The sequence below is a fragment of the Molothrus aeneus genome, chromosome 6 (assembly GCF_037042795.1).
Source record: "Molothrus aeneus isolate 106 chromosome 6, BPBGC_Maene_1.0, whole genome shotgun sequence".
NCBI lineage: Eukaryota > Metazoa > Chordata > Aves > Passeriformes > Icteridae > Molothrus > Molothrus aeneus.
This window is the reverse complement of record NC_089651.1, coordinates 40,322,048-40,341,819: the sequence shown is the minus strand read 5'-3', so window position 1 is coordinate 40,341,819 and position 19,772 is coordinate 40,322,048. Positions and strand designations below refer to the sequence as shown.

Sequence of the window (19,772 nt, the reverse complement as noted above, 5' to 3'; positions counted from 1 at the left end):
CTTGGGAGAAGAGGTATATGCAGTTTAGGGCCATGTGACTTTAGCACCCCCTCAAAGCCCCTCTTGCAGCCTTGCATTGTGTGCATTTTCTATGAGCTGCTGAATCCCTGGAGACCATGGGGTGGTGGGCACAGATCTGTAAGCAATTGAGCCCAAGTTAAAACCTTAGTGCTTGCCAGTTGTGTGAGTCTTCCTCATTCAAACCATTATTCCCAGGACTTTCTCCCAGCCCATCCAAGCCCCCAGTCCCAGTCCTGCCATCATGCCCTGGGCTGCCTCTAGCACTCCTCGTGCACATCAATCAAGCCAAATCAACTGACTAAACCAGCAGAAACCAAGTCAATTTTTGCAGTTGAAGTGGTTTATGTGACTCAGAGGAGTCAAAGGAGGGAAAGGAAATAGGAGCTTACAGCCAAGCATGAAGAAACAATGCAGTGGAGATGGAAGGACAAAGCTTTTCCTTCCATCAGTAACAAACCGTTTACCTCACTTCATGGCCTTGCATCCTGTAATTCCAACCAAAAAATCCCTAACATTTCAGTCAACTGCAGACTTTTTAGAACGCTTTAGGACGTGCTTGGATGAAAAAGTAGCGCAGAAATAGAAAGTCAACACCCTTCCAAATTTCTACATGCTTTAGGGTTTCAGCTCCCACAGACACTCAAGGTGATGTTGGAAACCCTTTGAGTGCATCTACAACTGAACTCACTGTATCCTGATGTATCCAGCTGCACATACATCACACATGCTACTCTAGTCCTCATGGTACTTCTCCACTTATTTTAAGCTATTTTAAACAGCCCTTCAGAACTCAAAGTCTGTCTCCTCAGTACCCTCCCCTCCTCAAGCTCTGGGGCCAGTAGTTACAGCTTTGCCAGTATATTTACTTAGGGCAGACTTATGAGAGAGTTTCAGCTGTTGTTGTGCCTTGAAAACTTCATTAGCCTTGATGTTGCTTTACAAATGCACACCTTGCATTAACCTACATGATGTTTTAGCCTTAACAACACTGAGCAGATTTGAAATCTGTGGAAAGACAGAAGATCTGGAGTTTACTGACCTTCACACTCCATTACAAAGTCCACTTTTCACTCAAGCTTATGTTTAATGAGATGACATGAAGGGCTTAAGTAATGGGGTATAGTATTCATATGGATATAAACTATCCAAGCAAAGGCCTACTCCTGCCTGTCTCTTCTTCCTCCTTTATCTTGCCCCTTGTGTCTCACAGCTTTGCCCCTTTGCCCTTGTTCTGACTCCTTCCTGATCCTCCCACCAGGTGACAATTTGAATTTTAAAGCCATTTACATTCCAAAATGTGCATAATCAGATTTTTATCCTGTACTTTTCTGATGTGACTTTTTTATTATGACATCAAGTACTGACCCATAATAAGGATGTAAATGCCCACTTTAATGTCTATTAGCAGTATCTGCAGATGCATATAAAATTATAGTATCATCACATAACTACATATTAACCTCTTGAGCTCCATGACAAACTCTCCAGGGAACACTGCATTCCAATTTTCAATTACCAGCAGTAGTTCAGTGACAAGCAGTAGAAGTTGTACTCATCCATATCCTAAACACTTGAGGTACTTGCAGAATGACAAAATAGACATATTCTAAATAGACCAGCTCTGATGCTTCTGGTTTTCAGTTATTTGTGACAAGCATTTGGGCTCTTCCCAGGGACAATTACACAGTTACATTTAAGTATACATACACATGGGATGTAACTTACCTGAAATAAATTTGTGGTTTTCAGCAAAGTTGTTTCTGAGTCATATGGTAGTGCACCATCATCACTTTATCCACAGCGATTAGCAGAGAGAAGATAAGGTGTACAGCAACTTACCATGTGTCATCTTTTATGCTTCTGTTGAGCAAACAGTGCACTTTCCTCACAAAATGCTCACTTAGCACAGGTGTGATGTGTAATGTGTGAGCAAGGAATTATGTGGACTGCAGTACTTCACTGCAAGGATAAGAAAAGCACAATTGCAGCTATCCGTCCAGTCCCAAAATGGTATTAATAGAAATTCAAACATTTTGATTTTCATCTTTCAGCTTAATGGAATCTCTTTAAATAATAAAATGGGTATTCAGCTTGCAAATAGAGCCTGCCAACCCACATCTAACAAATGAACACAAAAAAGCTTGTAGAGGGAGGTTGTTTGTCTTTGTCTTTTTGGTTTTTTTTCAAGATGCACTAATTTCTCCAGAAGATGTAAACCAAGAGTCCAAGGAGAGAACTGAACAAGACTTAGGATAATAAAGACAATAGTCAGTATCATTTTCTCTTTGTAACCTTTTCCTTTTTTCTAATACAGCTCAGTCAGATGATTGATTCTGGTTCCAAGGGCATTCTTCCCAAAATATACACTAAGACTTACTTCTTTTAAAACTTTGCTGAATTGGGCATTAGAAGGCAGCCTATCATTTGTTAAACAACAGTCAGGTTTACTTCACTAGACAATCATTACTCTGTAGTTTAGAGAAAACAATCAAGAGGACAATACTTGAAATATCTCTGCCAGACATGAGTTAAAATTCATGTAATCCTATGATGTTCAGGTAAAAGTATATAAAGTGTGATTGTTCCATAGCAAGTTTTCACGTACATATTCTCTTTCTTGAGATGTAGTAGACAAGTTACTTCACAGCAGATTCTCTACAATACTATGCATTTGGGGCTGATCTTTCAATTCCTTTGAAGTCCTTTGAAGGAATCGTAGTATTTCCAGAGACAAAACATATTTGGGGAAATTAAAATACGTTTATAAGGAAACTCCAATACAAAGTGAATACATACCAAGTCCTAGCTCAAAAATAAATAAAATATATACACACAGATATACATATATCTGGTTACAGATAAAAATATTCAAAAAGGAAGAAATCCCTTTTCTGCAATCCTAAGTTGTCCCTTAGTCCATACCCTTTACAATAATGCTAAATCAAATGATTACACAGTTTATTTTTGAGACTTTTTATACAGAGCCATAGAAGGCATGCCTCCAGAGAGGCGAAGGGCAAAAACTGAAGGAGATGAGCAGAAATGAGTCAGACCCAATGACAGAAAGGAGAAAGCAGGACGCTTTCCAAGTTCTCATGATGAAAGTAACTGACCATCAGCCCTGGAGAGATGCCTGCCTGCTGCCATCTCTCTCTTAGCTAAGTCATAGAAAGACTTCAGCAATAAGGACAGTGCTCCTCACCTTCATCAGTAATTGTGGCTGGATGTGCAGAAGCTCTGAGCACTTATAGCTGCTAAGGAAGTTGGTAGGAAATGTGATTTGAACCCACAAAAGGGTACAAAGTCAGTCCCTGCAAATTGCCACTGTCTGTGTATCTCATCTTAGGCTCTTCAAATTAAAAAAAAAAAAGGGTTTTGCTTCAGTCTCAAATTCTTCCCATAGGCAATAAGGGTGACAGTAACATCCAAATGCTCAGCACACAAAATCATTAACATTCTAAACTGTCATAGCAGGAAGTACCCTGAAGATACTAACAAATACCTTTCCTCTTCAGAGTGGAGTCTGGATGCTGTGCAGTAAATACAGCTTGAAGTCAGCCTAAGTAAGGGGCATGAAAAAAATCCAAGCCAGCAGCTGTACATTAAGAGAGTCTCAACTGTCCTACACTAAGGCAGGAACCTCATGTGAAGGGGGCAGATGGACAGACTGAGACACACAACACTCAAACCCAACAACAAATCATGCAAGTGCCTGATTGCATTGCACTGCACATGCAGAAGGGCACTGATTACAGCAACATGGACCACTCAAATTGCAGCTTTGTCATCAGAACACAAATTTTCTGGTTTGTTTTATTTGTTACTTGAGGGGTGGGTGGGGGTGCTGAAGAAGAGTCTTGTTTAAATGTCTAAATACATATGTACGCAGATGAAGCCCATGGTTTAGAGTCATGCAGCCTATCAGTGTGAGGAATTGTCACCTTCCCCAGGCAGCTCCTGCATTGAGTGCAGAACAGCCACACCTCATGGCCCCCTCTCCCCACCCAGGAATCAAACCCTGCATGTCTTATTCCCTCCTTCCTGTCTCCACAGTATCTGATAGGAGCAGTAAGGGATAAAAGATTCATGAAAGCTCCCCTTGCTGTTCACTGGATGACCAAGAAAGAAAACACAGGACTTCTTTCACTCACCATATAACATTCAGCAGCAGGAGTTTCCAGCTCAAAATGGGAACATATGTTTCCCCATGGAGGAGGGCTAGGTGAGTCCAAGCATTTGCAAATTATTTTGTGAAGCAGGATGAAGAAGAGCCCTAAGGCAACACTGGTGAACCTCTCAGGAAGCTGGTGTCAAAATTACAAGGGAAGCATCAGTGTCAGTGCTGGCATTAGTTTATCAGAACCACTGGTCTGCCATCACTGCACCTGCAGGCAGTCTGTGAGTGATGACACTTCTCAGAGGAAGATTTCTCCAATCTTTAGGTACAATTCTCCAACCTCCAGTACAATTTTTAAAGTGTGTTTTGAAAACTCTGTGTGCTACATCTGCCCTATTGCAGCAACTCCTAAGATCCGCTCACATTCTCATATTTAGACACCTCTCTGTCACTCCCCCACCAAAAATGAATTAAATTAACATAGTTTACCACTTTGAAAACCTGTACTGTATTTCATTAAAAAAAGAATGTATGTATCTGTTCTTACCAGGAAATTGCTCCATGCCAGTAGAGAACAAAATTTGTACCCCAGATTGGAAATACCCTTTTATTTATATGTGAGAAGTTCTCCATTAGAATATAGCAAGTCTACCTGCATTCATCTGTAGTTTCAGTTGATTTTTACGAGCTGAAAACGCACAAAGAAAGGTTTCATGGTTTGAAAAATATCAAAATTGATAAATGCCATCATAGTCAGCCCTGTTATCAAACTTACCACCAGTTATTCAAACTGAACTGAGAAAATTCTCAGCCCTGGGATGTAAAATTAAAAACATGTAAAAAAGCACCATTCAGCTTTTCCTTTTTAAATAGAAATTGATCCAATTATCAGATTAAATGCCTAATTATTAAAAATTTTAAAATTACAAAATTGCAAGTAGGTGTAAGACTGAAACAGCTAATTTTTAGACATCTGAAATTTTTGACATTACCAGTAGTTTGCCAAATCTGAGCCCTTCCCAGAAGGCAATCTATTGCTCCTTGTTCCAACTTCTTATACCTAAAAAAAATCAGCATATTTCACAGGGAACATTTCACAATTCTCACAGGTGCAGCTTGTAGATGAGAGAGGAAAATAACCACTTTTAAAAATTGCCCAACCCTCTACTGCCAACATGGTGTTAAAAACTTGAAGCCATTTCCAAAGGATCTTGATCTTTTTGGTTAAAAACATTTAGTCCACTTGGGATCTAATTTTTACAGTTTATTTATTAGAACAGTTAAGGTAAAGGGATTCCTATGTTGCTCCTACCACAAATATGCATAGCTATTAATACTGGGACACAGGCATAGGCAAAAGAAAATTAGAAGTCCTCTGTTCATTTGATCTTTGAAGTCGTGTTATCATGGTAAAAAAGAACAATGCCAATCTATCTTAAAAGGATGTTAGTGTTGGCAAAATGAATTGATATCCATTAAACCATCAATTGAAACTGACCTGCTCATTTAAATGACATCCCATTTGGAACTGGGCAGATCTGAAGCAGTGGCTTAGAAATGAAAGGCTATTTAAGAAACTCTGGAATTGTTTCAAATTCCAAACAGGGAGCATCTCACTTGTCTAGAGACAATGTCCTGACAAACTGGGAAACAAAATCATTACAAAAAAACTCCAAGGAACGGACATGATAAATTACCTCAAATCCTTCACTCAGGTTTGCAATTCAAAGCAAGAAAAGCATAGCAACTCCCTACAGACCTTCAGATTACAGTTTATACTTTATACTTACGGAAACGGTCAAGGAAGCATGCAGATTAATGGAGAGCCCAATACTGTAAATCTAGGCAGATGTCAGCAAAACTTCCCCCATCTCAACTCAGTTCCTTTATATCAGATAAAACACTTCTTTCATATATTGATTTATTTCCAGTTTCTATAATCAGAACAGAGATTCTGCAAGAGCCTCATTCAGAGAATACACATCTTATTTAAAACAGTGGAATACAAGCAGGAATCTTTCTTATTTACATGTTACCCTTAAAATAAAGTCCCAAGAACCCAGAGTCCAACCCCTATCAAACAGCTAAATCTTATGACCTCATAAAATATGTGAGACATGCACAAGGCAGCTCTTCACAGACTCTGAGTAGACCTTTTTGTGAGCTATGTCTAGGAGAGCCCTCTTTGACAGTAGGAGGAAGCTGAAATGCAACTGATGGTCACTATCTGGTGTTGTCGAAACCTGAGGGAAAATTCAAGGACTTCAGCAGTGCCCAAGGACTCTGGTCAGGCCAGACCAGTCTCAGATCATGGCCCTCTTAGAAATGCCTCCAGCAATGAAATCTCACATGCACCAATCTAGGCAGCCTAGGCTTTAGCTCCAAGTTAATTTATATGCCACCTGCAAGAAAAAAGATGCTTTATTACTTAGAATTTCCAATGCCATAAAGAGTTTTCTACCACACAGGCATGACACCTTTGATCTTCTTCTGATAAAACTAAACAGACTGAGCTCTTAAGTATTGCAAACTATAAATACAATTGGTACAAAATTGGACTATAATACTGCTAAAGGAAATGCAATAGATTTTTGAATTAAAAAAAAAAAATTCTTACTTTCTAGGACCTTGTACATTGAAAAGCAGTGGTAAGAACTTTAGGTTCAACTGCCTGAATACCACCTCCTACTGTAGTGTTACGGCAGCGTTTGGGCAGCAAAGACTGGCAGCATATTTGGCTATATGAGTATAGGAAGCCTGAATAGCAATATTAGAACACTCTATGAGGAGTACCATAAGTGACTCTTAACAGCTACTCTGTAACTCTGAAGAATACTTTATGTATAGACACTAGAACTGAATGCATATGGATGTGGAATACTGGGGATTTTCATGCAGGAGCACAATTAAAGATTAAATGACAAGTTTTACGGTATGAAGCTTATGAAAAATGATTTATATGGGTTAGTGGATTACATAGGACTTGTAGACAGGGCATACAAATACATGTCAAAAAAGCCTCATTGAAAAGAAAGAACAAGACTTTTCACCCTTGCTGAAAAAAAAGCATGGTAAGAAACAATGTCATGATGTTGATATTAAGAAAAAAATATTCCAAGAGAAGATGCTTTTACTTATAAAGACAGTAATTAATAAGAAAACTGACTACAAACAAAGATATGCTAATCCTTACTTGATGTTTTCATCATCAGGATATGTCCTTGTAAAAATATATTTAAATCCCATTGCAGGATAAATACTATAACCAAAAGTTCAAAAATGTTTTCTCCAGCCTCAAAAAAAGTTTGTACATCTTTTTTGAGGCAGGACACTGGGCTAAGAGAACACTAAAAAAAAGTATCCCTATATTACTGCTTTATCTTTACAGTATGCCCCAGGTAGGCAAACCAGGTCACTGTGAGAGACAGACTACCAAGACAAGCAGACCTTTGGTCTGACACAGTACAGCATTTCCATGCTGTTCAACCCATTTCCTTCAGAGTTTACAAGGACAAGAGGGCAGCTTTGCAAAACCCTGATCATCCTAATACTGGCATCTCTGCTTCAGGACATTGAATACTCTAGCCCATAACAGCCAGGGCTCAGCAATACTTTTCTTGATTATTGTCTGCAAGTATATATATTTTGCATCTTTCTCTGATATAACAGGCTGTACCAGTCCATTTTCCAGTTTTACCAATTCTTTAAGTTGGCACAAGAATTCTCTTGACATAGCATGCCAGTGAGCACATCTTTTCAGCTGGCTGGACTCACAGTGACAGCCATGCTTGCATGGGAAGGCATTCTCGCCACATTAAAGTTGAGAATGATGTTGAAAGTTCCTTCTGTCTCCACATTGTAAATCTGTATTAGATGTCAAGTGACTGAGGCCCAGCCACACGTGGGTCTGCAGGCACTGCTGCCAGTTTAGCTGACCTGCCTGTGGCACTATTCACTCTCTTAAAAAGAGATGCTTTGGTATAATTAAGCCATTATGTCCTCTGTGCTGAGTTCAAGCCTTGTACTGGGTAAAGTTAATGGCCTAAGATAATCTTTTACCTCCTGTATAGCAAGTGTCCCCTTATGCTTCAAGCCTTAAGAAGCATTACTGTAAAGTATTTTTCCTCCACTTGATGGTACAAAAGGATGTCGCAATCACAAAACACAAACTGGAACAGAATACAGGAAACAAAGACAGAGAAATGAAGCATCACAATGAGAACATAAGTTCATCTTCCTTTGATAGTTTCCTAACAGACCATTAAAATACATTTTCTGAACAAATGTAGTATCCTTCACTTTTCCTTTACTGAAAATTCTCTGGTTACAAACTGTTCCTCAAGACAACGAAGCAAAGTTCCTATCCACTTAACATAATTTCTTTTCAATGTCTAGGCACACATACTTTTTGTATGTATCTAGGCACACAAGTTTTTTGTAGCATCTTCCTTCTTCAGTACAGAAGGAGTTACAATAAAAGAGGCACTCCATCATGCTTCTTGCTGCCCTTCCTACAATTTCCCTTCTCATCCTCTGCCCACTAAGCAGATCTCCGCAATATCCACAATATAAGAGCAAGAGCATCTACAGTTTGAAGGACAGCACTAACCTACTCAATGTCATTATTCAAGAATGATGCTGGCAAGACACACCTCTGCATACCACAATCACAAAGCTAATCTATCATCCAGTAGCACTAGTCCCAGCCTCTAACAAGTTTCTCTCCAGCTCCTGTTTTGCTGCTTTCTCCACTTGTTACTGTACCTTAAAATCATAAATCCATCATGACAGAAACTACATTCTTTTAATTCAGTCTTCTCCAGTACTTACCAAGCTGGGCATTAATCCTGACTAGAGCTCACTGAACTACCAGAAATGTGCAAAGAACAACTAGGAAATGTGCTTCTCTCAGTGTTTGATTTCTCTTTCACTGAATTTCCATCTTCTCCCTACACAGAGAAGTATGTCATTTTAAGATTGGTCACTGCCATCGGTGAAAAACTGTTGCAATTGCACGAGACCCCCAGAGACAAGAAGGGGTATGTATCATCACCTTCACCATCAACCACCACATCATCCACCACACCTGTTTGGTTGGACTTGATGATCCCTGTGGGTCCCTTCCAACTCAGGATATTCTATGATTTAAAGGACTTTAATTGCCTTTCAGTAGCACCCAGTATGATCTCCCCTACAATTTTTCCAGGTACTGGGGCTAGACTAGCAGGTCTGTGCTTCTTGGGTCTCACTTCATGCCCTTCTTGTAAACTAGAATAACACTGAGTAGATTTTAGTCAGGATAGACCTTTCCCAGACTTCCATAACCTTCAGTAGGGATTGAGAGAGGTCATGCTACAACAACCACTAGCTCCTTCAGTACTCTGGGATGAATCCCACCTGGCCTTATAGACTTACAAACATTCAACTGGTCCCTTACAATCTCCATGTGCACAAACAAAGTCACTATTCCCACAGTAACGATCCTCCAAATCAGAAGACAGAGCAGCCCAAGGTCTGTCAGTATTATAATGAGACCAAGGCAAAAAAAAGTACTGAATGGCCCCCCACTTTTTCTTCACTCCAATTTGTCAGGTGATCATTTACAACAAATATCAGTCAAATGTTTTCCTTAGACCTCGTCTTGCTATTTATGTACTTCAAAAACCCTTGCTTGTCTAACACAACAATTCTGGCCAGTTTCAACTCTAATTAAGTTTTGGCCTTTCATATCTTCTCCCTACATACGTGAACTACAGCTCTGTAATTTTTCTGTGAAGCTTGACCTTGCTTCCAGAGACCATAGAATCTTTCTCTTCCTGAGATTCAAGAGGAGTTCCCTGTTAAGCTGGTCTTCTGCATGGCTTGTTTGACTTTCAACACAGAGAGATCACTTGCTCTTGTGCTTTTAAAAGGTGATTCCTAAAAACTGACCAGACTCAAGGAACAGCACACTAGTAACTAGTTCACTGAGTTGCCTAAAGTTAGCTCTGTTGAAATTCAGGGTAGGAACCTTGCTGACCATTTTTCTCATTACATCAAAGATTTTAAAATTACCCATTTCACGATCCTGTGGCAAAGGCAGCCACCTACCATCATATCTCTCAAAAATCCTTCTTCATTAATAAATAACAGGTTTAAGAGGGGATCTTTCCTAGTTAGCTGAGTACTTGTGACTACAAATTATCTTCAACATACTTCAGGAATTTCCCAGAGTTGCTTGTCACAGTAGTATGGTATTCCCAGGTCCTGTCTGCAAAGTTGAAGTGTCCCATAAGGACAAGGAGAAAGACAACTAGAGAGAAGACAAAACTGAAAAAAGACTGGGAAGTCCTGGTGCACAAAAAGCGAAATACGAGTGAGCTGAGTATCTTTGGAGTAATAATCACATACTGGACCATCTTGGCAGAAGCACAGCTACTAAAGCAAGGCATGTTATTACTCCTTTCTACTCAAGTAATCTACATGGGAAGCAGTATCCTTCACACTGAGTACTGTGTGACAGAGTGAGTTCTAAGAAATCTGCCTTAGATGAAAAAAAAGAGGCAAATCAATGGACTTATTTTATTCATCTAATAATGCTGTAGGTACTAAAATCTGTATCAAGTTACTGAAGTCTGAAGATATATTTTGATAAATACCCTAGAGTAACAAGATACATGATCCATTTAGGTTGCCTACCACTCAGTAGAATTTGGCTCAGAATCTGACTGATTTGTAAATGCATTCTAACCTAGAAATAGAAAAGACAGGGCAGCTGCAATAATTGGAGTCTCCTGGAACTTTTCAGCAGGAAGTATGGTTTGTCATGACACTGCCACAGTTGCTCTTCAGTACTGCCATGGGTACAATCTGCCTTTAAAGACAAGAAATACCTCCTAGGAGCTTACAACCTAAGTAAGGGCTAAACCAGATAACAGTGCTACTGATCTCAATAGGAAAAGATGATAAATTCTCTTTCCCTGCACCCAGAGAAAAATCACATGAAGCATTGCAACCCACCCCTCCACCACCACAATGAGATGAAGGCTCTTGATTCCGTAACACCTTTCTTGAAAAAGCTTTTAAAGCATCCTGACATCACAGAAGAGAAAAAAACTATTTGGACAATACTTAGAATGTAGCAATATATAGCACAACTGATTTTTAAGAGGGAATACAATGGCTAAAATTGTTTGTAAATAAAATAAATTGTATTTATTGCATAAAGCTGAATGGTCAGTAATCTGAGTAAATCTCTTGAACAGACTCAAACTAAGAGAGGTTGTGGAGGATACTCCACAAGATCAAAACCAGTCAATTTCATAAATGCTCTTTTAGGGAACCATTCATTATCATTAGAGCAGCATGCAGTTTAGATTACAAGGCTTCAAATCCTAAATTTTATCTGCAAGTTGTCAGGAGAACATTATCACCTTTCCCATTTACTGTATTCATGAGTACTAGATAGTCAAACTACTACTCTTCAGGTTTACCTTCTCTTCAGATGTTTTAGATTACAGGCCCTCCAGTGCTGAAACTTCCTGTGTTACCCCTTAGGCATCATTGTTCAAAATAGCTACAAATACGAAAAAGCCATGACAACTTTAAAACAGGAACACTTCTTCCTTTATAAACTGTTACAGCTTGTCCTGTAATCCAAATGGATTTCTGTATTCCTTCATTAAGGTAAAAAGGGTTTCCCCGTTCTAATTACTTCTTAAATGTACCATGCAAATAAATAAAAAAAAGGAAAGAAAAAAAAAAGGAAAAAAAAAGAGTTTTGAGAAGGATTTATAGTGACAGATCTGACAGTTTGCTTGTGCTGCAAAATATAAATCCAATTTGGATGTCTCCCCAAGAATAAGTAGATATTAGGGGATCAGACACAGTGTGCATATAGTATAACTAACTATATCTGTCAATCATGATTTACAGTCATTCAGTTTGTTTTGTGTATATTATGACCATTTCCCATTTTAATACACAGCTAATATAAATCATTGCTTCATATTCCCCCAATCAAATCTGTCCCTCAGTCATTTGATTCATAAGATAACAGAACACTGCAAAATCAGTAAAATCACACAAATTTTGCTGTCTGCTTAAAAGTGCTAGATGAACTGCCACAATCAAAACAGATTTTACAAGTTTAAACAGTCCTGTCTGAAAGCTCCACACAAGGAAAGCAAGAAGTTCTATTCCTAAAGATAGGACTTAAAGGACTTAAGAAGCTGTGAGGCCACCTGTTCCTTGGTACATGCTACACAAGTACATATTCTGAAAACATAGTCCAAGATAAGCTCCAGAGTTATTACAGAGAGAGAAGAAATCCCTGTTCATATATTCTGCAACACAGGAGGTAACAGCGGACCAAGTGGAAGTTCTATGAAGAGAATCTCTTTAGTGTACACTGCAGTGTAATGTGCAATTATCAGCAGGTGAGGACACCTCCAGTAGGTATAGCAGACAATACTTATGAAGAAAGAGGAAGCATGATACACAAGGAGTCTGATCTATACCTATAATGCTCTGAACTCAGGTGACACTTTAAATGGCTTTTTGTTCAATGGCATGTTAACGTCAACAAGCGTCCTTTAGAAACACTAACAGACATTTTTTAATTTATATACTGAGATATGGATGTTTTGTATAATCTTCTACCATACTGCAACAATATTCAAGGCTCCAGGTTTCTATCCAGGACACCAGCTTGCACATTTAGTCCAAGTAGCTCTCCCAAATCCTTATCCAGTAGCAGGTTTAGGAATGAACATGCAATATGCAATAAAGACTGAAGACATTCAGAACAAGGGAGAAGGAAACGGTGGAATGGACAATGCTGCCAGTGTGCTAATGGCAATTTCTACAAAGACAAGCACCATATTTGCTTTGCCAGAATCAACATAATTTGAGTCTGTTAGCACATGGCCAGAAAACATTCTGCTAATACAGGATTCAGGTTCCATGTTTCAATGTGTTAGCATTCCCTCCTCATTCCCCAGCCAAGAAATCCTTCTGGTCTGGAAGCAAGCAGAGGGAGACTCCTACCTCACTGAATGGCAGTGGGACTTTCACCCTGAAAATGCCAAATACACAAACAAGCAACATGTCCAGAGGGTGAATAAGGATCTGAAAACCCAAAAGAAAACCTGCACAAGACCCATTACATATGAGCTGGAATCAGGGAAAGAGATGAATACATAATAAATACAGTGATAGCAGGAAAATTTCTAAAAGCCACTGCAGTCCCAACACTGATTACCTTTTCTTAAACATAGATTCACAAACATGATTTAGGTGTGTGAGGCACACAGATCAGCCTGGATGATGGCACGCACCACGCACCAATACTGAAGATACCACACTGCCAAACAAGATGTTTGGTGCAGACAAACACCAGAATCAAATACTTCCAAAGTCGAGCAAGCCTTTACAGTTGCAGTGCTTCCCTTTTAGCTGTATCCAGGGCTCTTCTCTGGTGGCATTTTAAAAAAGTTACTGGAGGCAGCAATAGTAGATTTCTCAGCTGCTGGTGTTTTCCCAGTCCACTCAGAGTTCTGGGATCTCAAGGATGGTGCTGCTGGTAGCTCTGATTCTGCTGCATCCACGTGGACAGATAAAGTTGCTGAAATATAAAATTGCAGGAAAGGGGAACAGAGGAAGACAGTAAGAAAGGGCAATAAAAATGTTAGAACAACTAACTTCATGGCAAACCCCTCATATATATAATTTCATTTATGAGGATATTATTTATTGAATTTCTAAAAGTTCTTCATCCAAATTCCTCTGAAACAGAGGTTCTTGATAGCATTAACAATTTTGCTCTAACGATTCACACATTCAAAACTCTAAGTTCCCAGTCCACTAACTAGTTCCCTTAGTCAGAGTTCCTGTTGAAAATCGAAGGTTTTAGCTCTCCCATATTTAAAGTGAATCAATTCACAATCATTCATCTTAAAATAACTTAGACTCCTTGCAAAGACTCAATTAACTCTCTACTTGAGACTTTCAAAGTCTCTGAAGGTGTGGCAAATTTCAGGTTGCTAAGCTCATCTAAAGAGGAAAACATACTGCTCTTCATCCAGAAAGGGCAGTACCATGAACCTACACATATATCCAAAATGGTAAATCAGCATATTATGACAAGAAACTACTTGCCAAACTAGGTTGAAATCCATTCTCATTTTCTCAATACAACGACTGCTTCAAAATGGGACAAGCTATAATAGCCAGAGAGATTCGCAGATCCATAGCTCAACCCAACAGTCACCCAAATTTCCAGAAGGATTGCCAAAAACCTAGAGATATGAGAGTTTTCTCCAATTCTCAGTATCCTGAATCACTCAATCCTCACAAGTAGAACAGGGCCAGGTAAAGAAGAGAAATTGCCATAGGAGTCTTTGAGCAAACAGAATTTTTTAAACAAGTAACTACTTCAATACAAAATATATTTCTTCACTGTAGTCTCACAACAGATAATAGTTGTTTGTGTGTTTTAATTACAAGTTGCATCTGCTGCTCTGTAGTGAATGAAGGATAAGGAGGCCACAGCAAGCCTCAGCTGGAGAAGATTGCTTTGAAGTTTAAATAAAAAGTCAGTTCAATGCTTGAGGTTCCACATTCAGTAGATCTGGAACCCCAACAATGCTGCTTCTGTAAATCCAAAGCAGTAAGTCATTCCCATACAGCTACAACACAGCTGACAAAAGTACCTTGCAATTTTAGATCCAGCCCATCATCTTCCTCCATCTGAAGGTCATATGAAACGTGAAAATAACCCCAACAACTAAGTCAGTCCTTAAACTCACAATCACCAGCTATACTACACTATGTGCCCCTTGCTAGCAGCCTCCACACCCAGGCTCTCCATCTTTCCTCATAAAAAAAGAAAAAGAAAAGACTGAAACTGGCTTCTGTTTCTGGGTATGGCAAAGAATGAATAATTAGCAAGAAACAGAAGAAGGAAAATTCACCAAATTGCTAATACTCATCAGACTGTTCTCTGATAAGCAGTTTCACAGGCTGCTGTCACCTTTTTTACAAGCTAGGTGTGAATACATGCCAAGGCAGACAAAAATCGATTTATGCAGATTTTTAGCCTGGACTCACTGTAATAGCTGATTAGGATGCCAGTTACCATGTGCACTGCTACATACATACACAGAGGATTAAACCATATAAACATTGAAAACAACAGTGTAAAGATTGTTAGTTGTTCACCATTTATGACACAGCCATCTGTACTTGTGGCCTATTCTGACAAAATGAAGAGAGACGTGACAGTCTTCATCAGATTCCTTTCAAACCAGAGAATAACTTCCATGAGAATAACATTTTATGCAGTATTTCTCACACAAGCTCTACTGTGCCACTGGGGATATTATTCCAAATCTACTGTACTGAATGGAAAGTAACTAAACACAAGGACACTATCCATGCCTTCCAAGTCTCAGATCACTGAAAGGTCAAAGGGCCTTTACCACCACAGATCTTCTTCCTCCCTAGGCACTGGCTATTGGTCACTGAGTTGGATGAATCTCTGGTCTAATCCAGTACAGTCAACCTTAACTTCCTCCAGAATTCCTTATTCTACTGCCAAATTACACCAGCCAGATTTTTGCTCTTATCAGGTAAAGGCCTCATGCTTTAGGGCTCACACTGTTCAATTGTGTAATGTGGAAAACATTAATTTTCAGTCTCTCTAAATATTTGCATAAGTTTGCCCAACTTAATTTTGATAAAAGTCATTTCCTAAAGTGCAAGTTAATTCTGAATTTTCTACCCAATTTTGTTGTTCTCAACAGCTCAATTATGGTATTTAGGCCAGTTAGCCTCAAAGAGCAGGATTAATACCAGAACTTTAATACTATAGCAATACAATAGAGACCCAAGGCACTTCTACAGTAGTGCAGTTTTTTTTATGTTCATGCAAGGGTCTCTGGGAAAAGATACTTTACCAGAACTCATAAATACTCACAGTCTTGAAAGTATGTGAGAAGACATGGAATAAATTTAGTTGCTTGGTTCCCAAATAAATATTATCTCTAGCTGCCTTTTCTCATTCCTGCACTGAGGAGGGAAACAGCACCCACATCTCATCTGCCTTTTATTAGCATCTTCTGATTTCAGCCAAATTCAACTCAAAACTTTCTGTGGATGGTGGGGGGGTGAGGCGACAGCGAAGATTTGTAGCTGCATGTTTAAGAAAGAAGCTAAATTCATCACAATGACAGGGGATAGTGTTGGCAGAGATTTGAGCTATTTATTCTTTTAGGAAAATCCTATAAAGAATGACACGAGGAAGCCTCTATCTGCAGTCTTGTTCATCACACTGGTGAGGAGTCCGATAACAGATGTATGCAGTAGCGTGATTTAGTGCCGGGAGCTGGCCCCTGATGTGTATTAATACAGCGGCAAAGCGGAACGAGCCCCTCTTCATCACTCATCTCTATAAAAGAGGTGGAATCCGAGATGGCCCGATGTTCGGCAGAGCAAGCCCATTTGTTCTGCTGACTGATGAAGCCAGCTCAGGCTGTGTCCTTCACCTCCACGGGGCACTCAGGTTGCAAAAAAGGAGATCACTGAAGCAGGACCTGGTCAACAAGTGAGACGAGAGCAGTTGGACTCAGTGAAGGAGCTATTTAAAGGTGAAGAAAGCCAGCACTCTGTGTCTGCATGACAGGCATGGCCTGTATTCTGATTTACCAGTGCTCCACCTTTTGCAGAAGTAAAATGCCACAAACATAAAAAGCCTCAGAAGTGAAAAAAATGAGACTGCCATGACTCCTCAGGCACTCCTCATGTGAACCCCAGTATATGACATTTATATGGGGGTGAGTAGATGCATGGCAAGGGAGAAAAATCTTTATCTTATCAATATCCAACAAATGTAAGAGCGTCCAACTAATTCTACATTATGGCAGAATAATACTATGTATCTTTTTAGACATAGTAATTCCATAACAAAATCTCCTTTGACAGAAATAACATCAGATTCCAGAAGTTTCCAAGTTACTTGTCCAGGTTGTGCTTCAACTGTAATTGGGAATCTGTAGTAGAACATTGTTTAGGACACAACTTCAGTTACCCAATCATAAAAGTTTCTTTCTACAAGTCAGTATTGCAGCACACCCTGCCCACATCTGTTCACTTGGCTGAAGAGATTTCTAAACAGGATCTCAGGAAGGGATCTTTACCATTTCTGACCATTAAAGACTTTGCAGACCTTGTCTCTTGATGATCAGCCTAAGCATGCTGCCCATAATCTACTAACTACACTTCTTCCTTATTTTGTAATACATAACAATCCTCTCTCCCTCATCCATAGTAAGAAAGCTTTCCAAACCCCTGTGCTATTTCCAGAGCTAAGTTCCACTTCAGATGCACTCTCAACTCTTCAAAAACTGTTCACTATACAATTTGCCTAATCAGGTAAGTACAACTTAAATAGTACTTTGAAACATGTAGGCATGGAAACAGAAGTTCTCTGAATAATAAATAAATGGACAGGTAACAGGGGACAGTGAGACATTAGCACTCATACCACTAAAATCTAGTATTCCAGTGCTAAGATTCTGTGGTTTCAGATACTATCCCTTTTACTACAGAAGTTCAAACATCTCAAAATGGAATACTCAAAAGCCAGGAAAGAATAACCTAAATAAATAATCAATAATAGATGAGACTTTTGCTGAAAAACAGATTAATAATGTTCTTGTCTCTTTTTTTTTTAGTAAGGAACCTTTCCAGTAGTTTGCAATCCAGATCAGTGGCCTGGAGAGAAAGCTCAGCTTTCTTCCCTACTTCATTATTCTGTCTATCCACCAGCCCAAGGAAGAAACACAAACTTCCCTCTATTAATCATCAGTTTATTTGGTCTTCCCCACTGTTTTTACATCTCTATTTTTTCCATCGTCTTACCCACTACCTTGTTACTGGATTACAAGAGTTATTAATAAACTAGTTGGAAGAACATGTATCAGCGGATAGTCACAACTTAGGGTAAGGTCAAAGGACAGAAAGAAACATGCTAAAACCCACTGTGTTCACCAGATTAAAGCTTTTTCATATTCTGATGACTAATCAATGACTTTCCAGAAATCTGCCACATGAAAATAGACCAGTATTTTAATGACTACATCCCCATAACAAGAAAAAACTATTTTCATCCAAAAGAATAAGACAACCCCTAAGGAGTAAGTGGTTTCACCCAATGATTACACAAAAATTGCCAGATTTTTGCTCCTGTGAAAGTGTCTACAAATACCCTGATAAAGGACATCAGAGCCACCAGCTAATGCCAGCCCAATACTGAAGGAACACTGTGCATACTGATCAACTGCCAATTATGAACTGCATATTTTAGGACAGTGGAAATAACACCTTATGAAGAAGCAGATTACTATTCACAGTAAGGTGAAGCACTGCAAATTAACTTACCACTGCTACATTGCCAAAAAATTGTTCAGTAAGCAGCTTTTGATGCTATGCAAAACCACAATATGCCCTCTCAACACATTTGATTAGTTTCAAACCAAAGTAATGCTACCTTTGCCTGTGGTGCTTCACTCAAAAGGGGCATGACTATAAAAATGCTGGAGGTTACCTGATGTTGGGCTAGACATGGAGGCTGCAGCTGGCTTTCGTTTCCTCTTGATGTCCCTTGAACATGGTGGTCCCAGATGGACATTTGCTTGCCTATGGAGAAAATAAAACAAATTAAACTCAATTCCCATATCACATTTCTGTAAGACTGACCAGTCACCTCCAGCTCCTACCTTCCCATCAGCTTCTTAACTAGTAAGTACCACAACCCAAAAGTTTCTCAGGGAGTTTTGCTCACATTCTTTGTCAATATAAATTATGCTCCCACTTCCTTTAAGAGCTCACACATAAACTTCTCAGAAGAATAATTATTCCTTAGCCTTTAAAGCCTTCAGCCTTCTGGTTCTGAATTAATTCCAAACTAACTCCTTGCATACATAAAGACGTAATCAAGCAGTGATGTGATATGTGTCCTACCATTACTTCTATGGAAGAATAACAAATGTCTGCAAGATTGCTCTTTATGTAAACTGTATGATATTTGCTCCTTAGTCAGAAATTATTTTGCAATCTATTTGGTACTGCAGAGTCATCTTAGACTGTACCTATAATGCCAAATGTCCACGCATGTTGTTTCCATTACAGTAGTAAGTTCATAAAGTTAGGAACACAAAGCTGTCTCATGTGTTTTTAAAATCATTATTTCCTTATTAAAGTGCTGTGCAAACAGCTGAATCTGACTTATGTCAGCCTTGTTGCACCTCTAAACTGGCTCAAATTCTTAATCTGTTCTGTTAATATCAACTGTTAAGTCTGAAGCCTACTGATGGCTATTTCAGTTTAATCATTTGCCAATTAAGAAGTAGCCATGTGCCAATTAAGAAGAAATCTGTATGAGTGGAACTGACTTGAGCTGAGAACTCCTCCAAGTCATGTACCTGTAGGAAGCAGAGAAATTTAATTCAGAAATAACAGTCTTTGCAGCAGACTAGAGAACTTCCTCAAATTCCATCCATAATGGATATAAAGGCATAATTCAGCAATGACATTGGGTTCAAATTGTCTTCTTTGTCCAGTATAACAGACTTCCTTTGGCAAGTTCCTTGGCCAC

At 39.1% G+C, this 19,772-nt stretch overlaps 1 protein-coding gene across 7 annotated transcripts in view; it reads right to left on the bottom strand.

Moving 5' to 3' along the window:
• Nucleotides 1–1,392: 1,392 nt before the first annotated feature.
• GPATCH2L (G-patch domain containing 2 like) overlaps nt 1,393–19,772 on the bottom strand; it is a 44,015-nt gene continuing 25,635 nt past the window's right edge. For 5 of the 7 annotated variants that reach the window (XM_066552795.1, XM_066552796.1, XM_066552792.1 and 2 more), the window contains 2 exons: nt 18,723–18,814; nt 1,393–13,742 (listed from right to left, as the gene is read on the bottom strand). In XM_066552795.1, coding sequence (XP_066408892.1) covers nt 13,570–13,742; nt 18,723–18,814 — 265 coding nt within the window. In that variant the 3' untranslated portion in view covers nt 1,393–13,569. Of the gene's footprint in view, nt 13,743–16,576; nt 16,711–18,722; nt 18,815–19,772 lie in introns of those variants that run through there. The other 2 variants (XR_010783872.1, XM_066552797.1) reach the window with 2 other exon arrangements.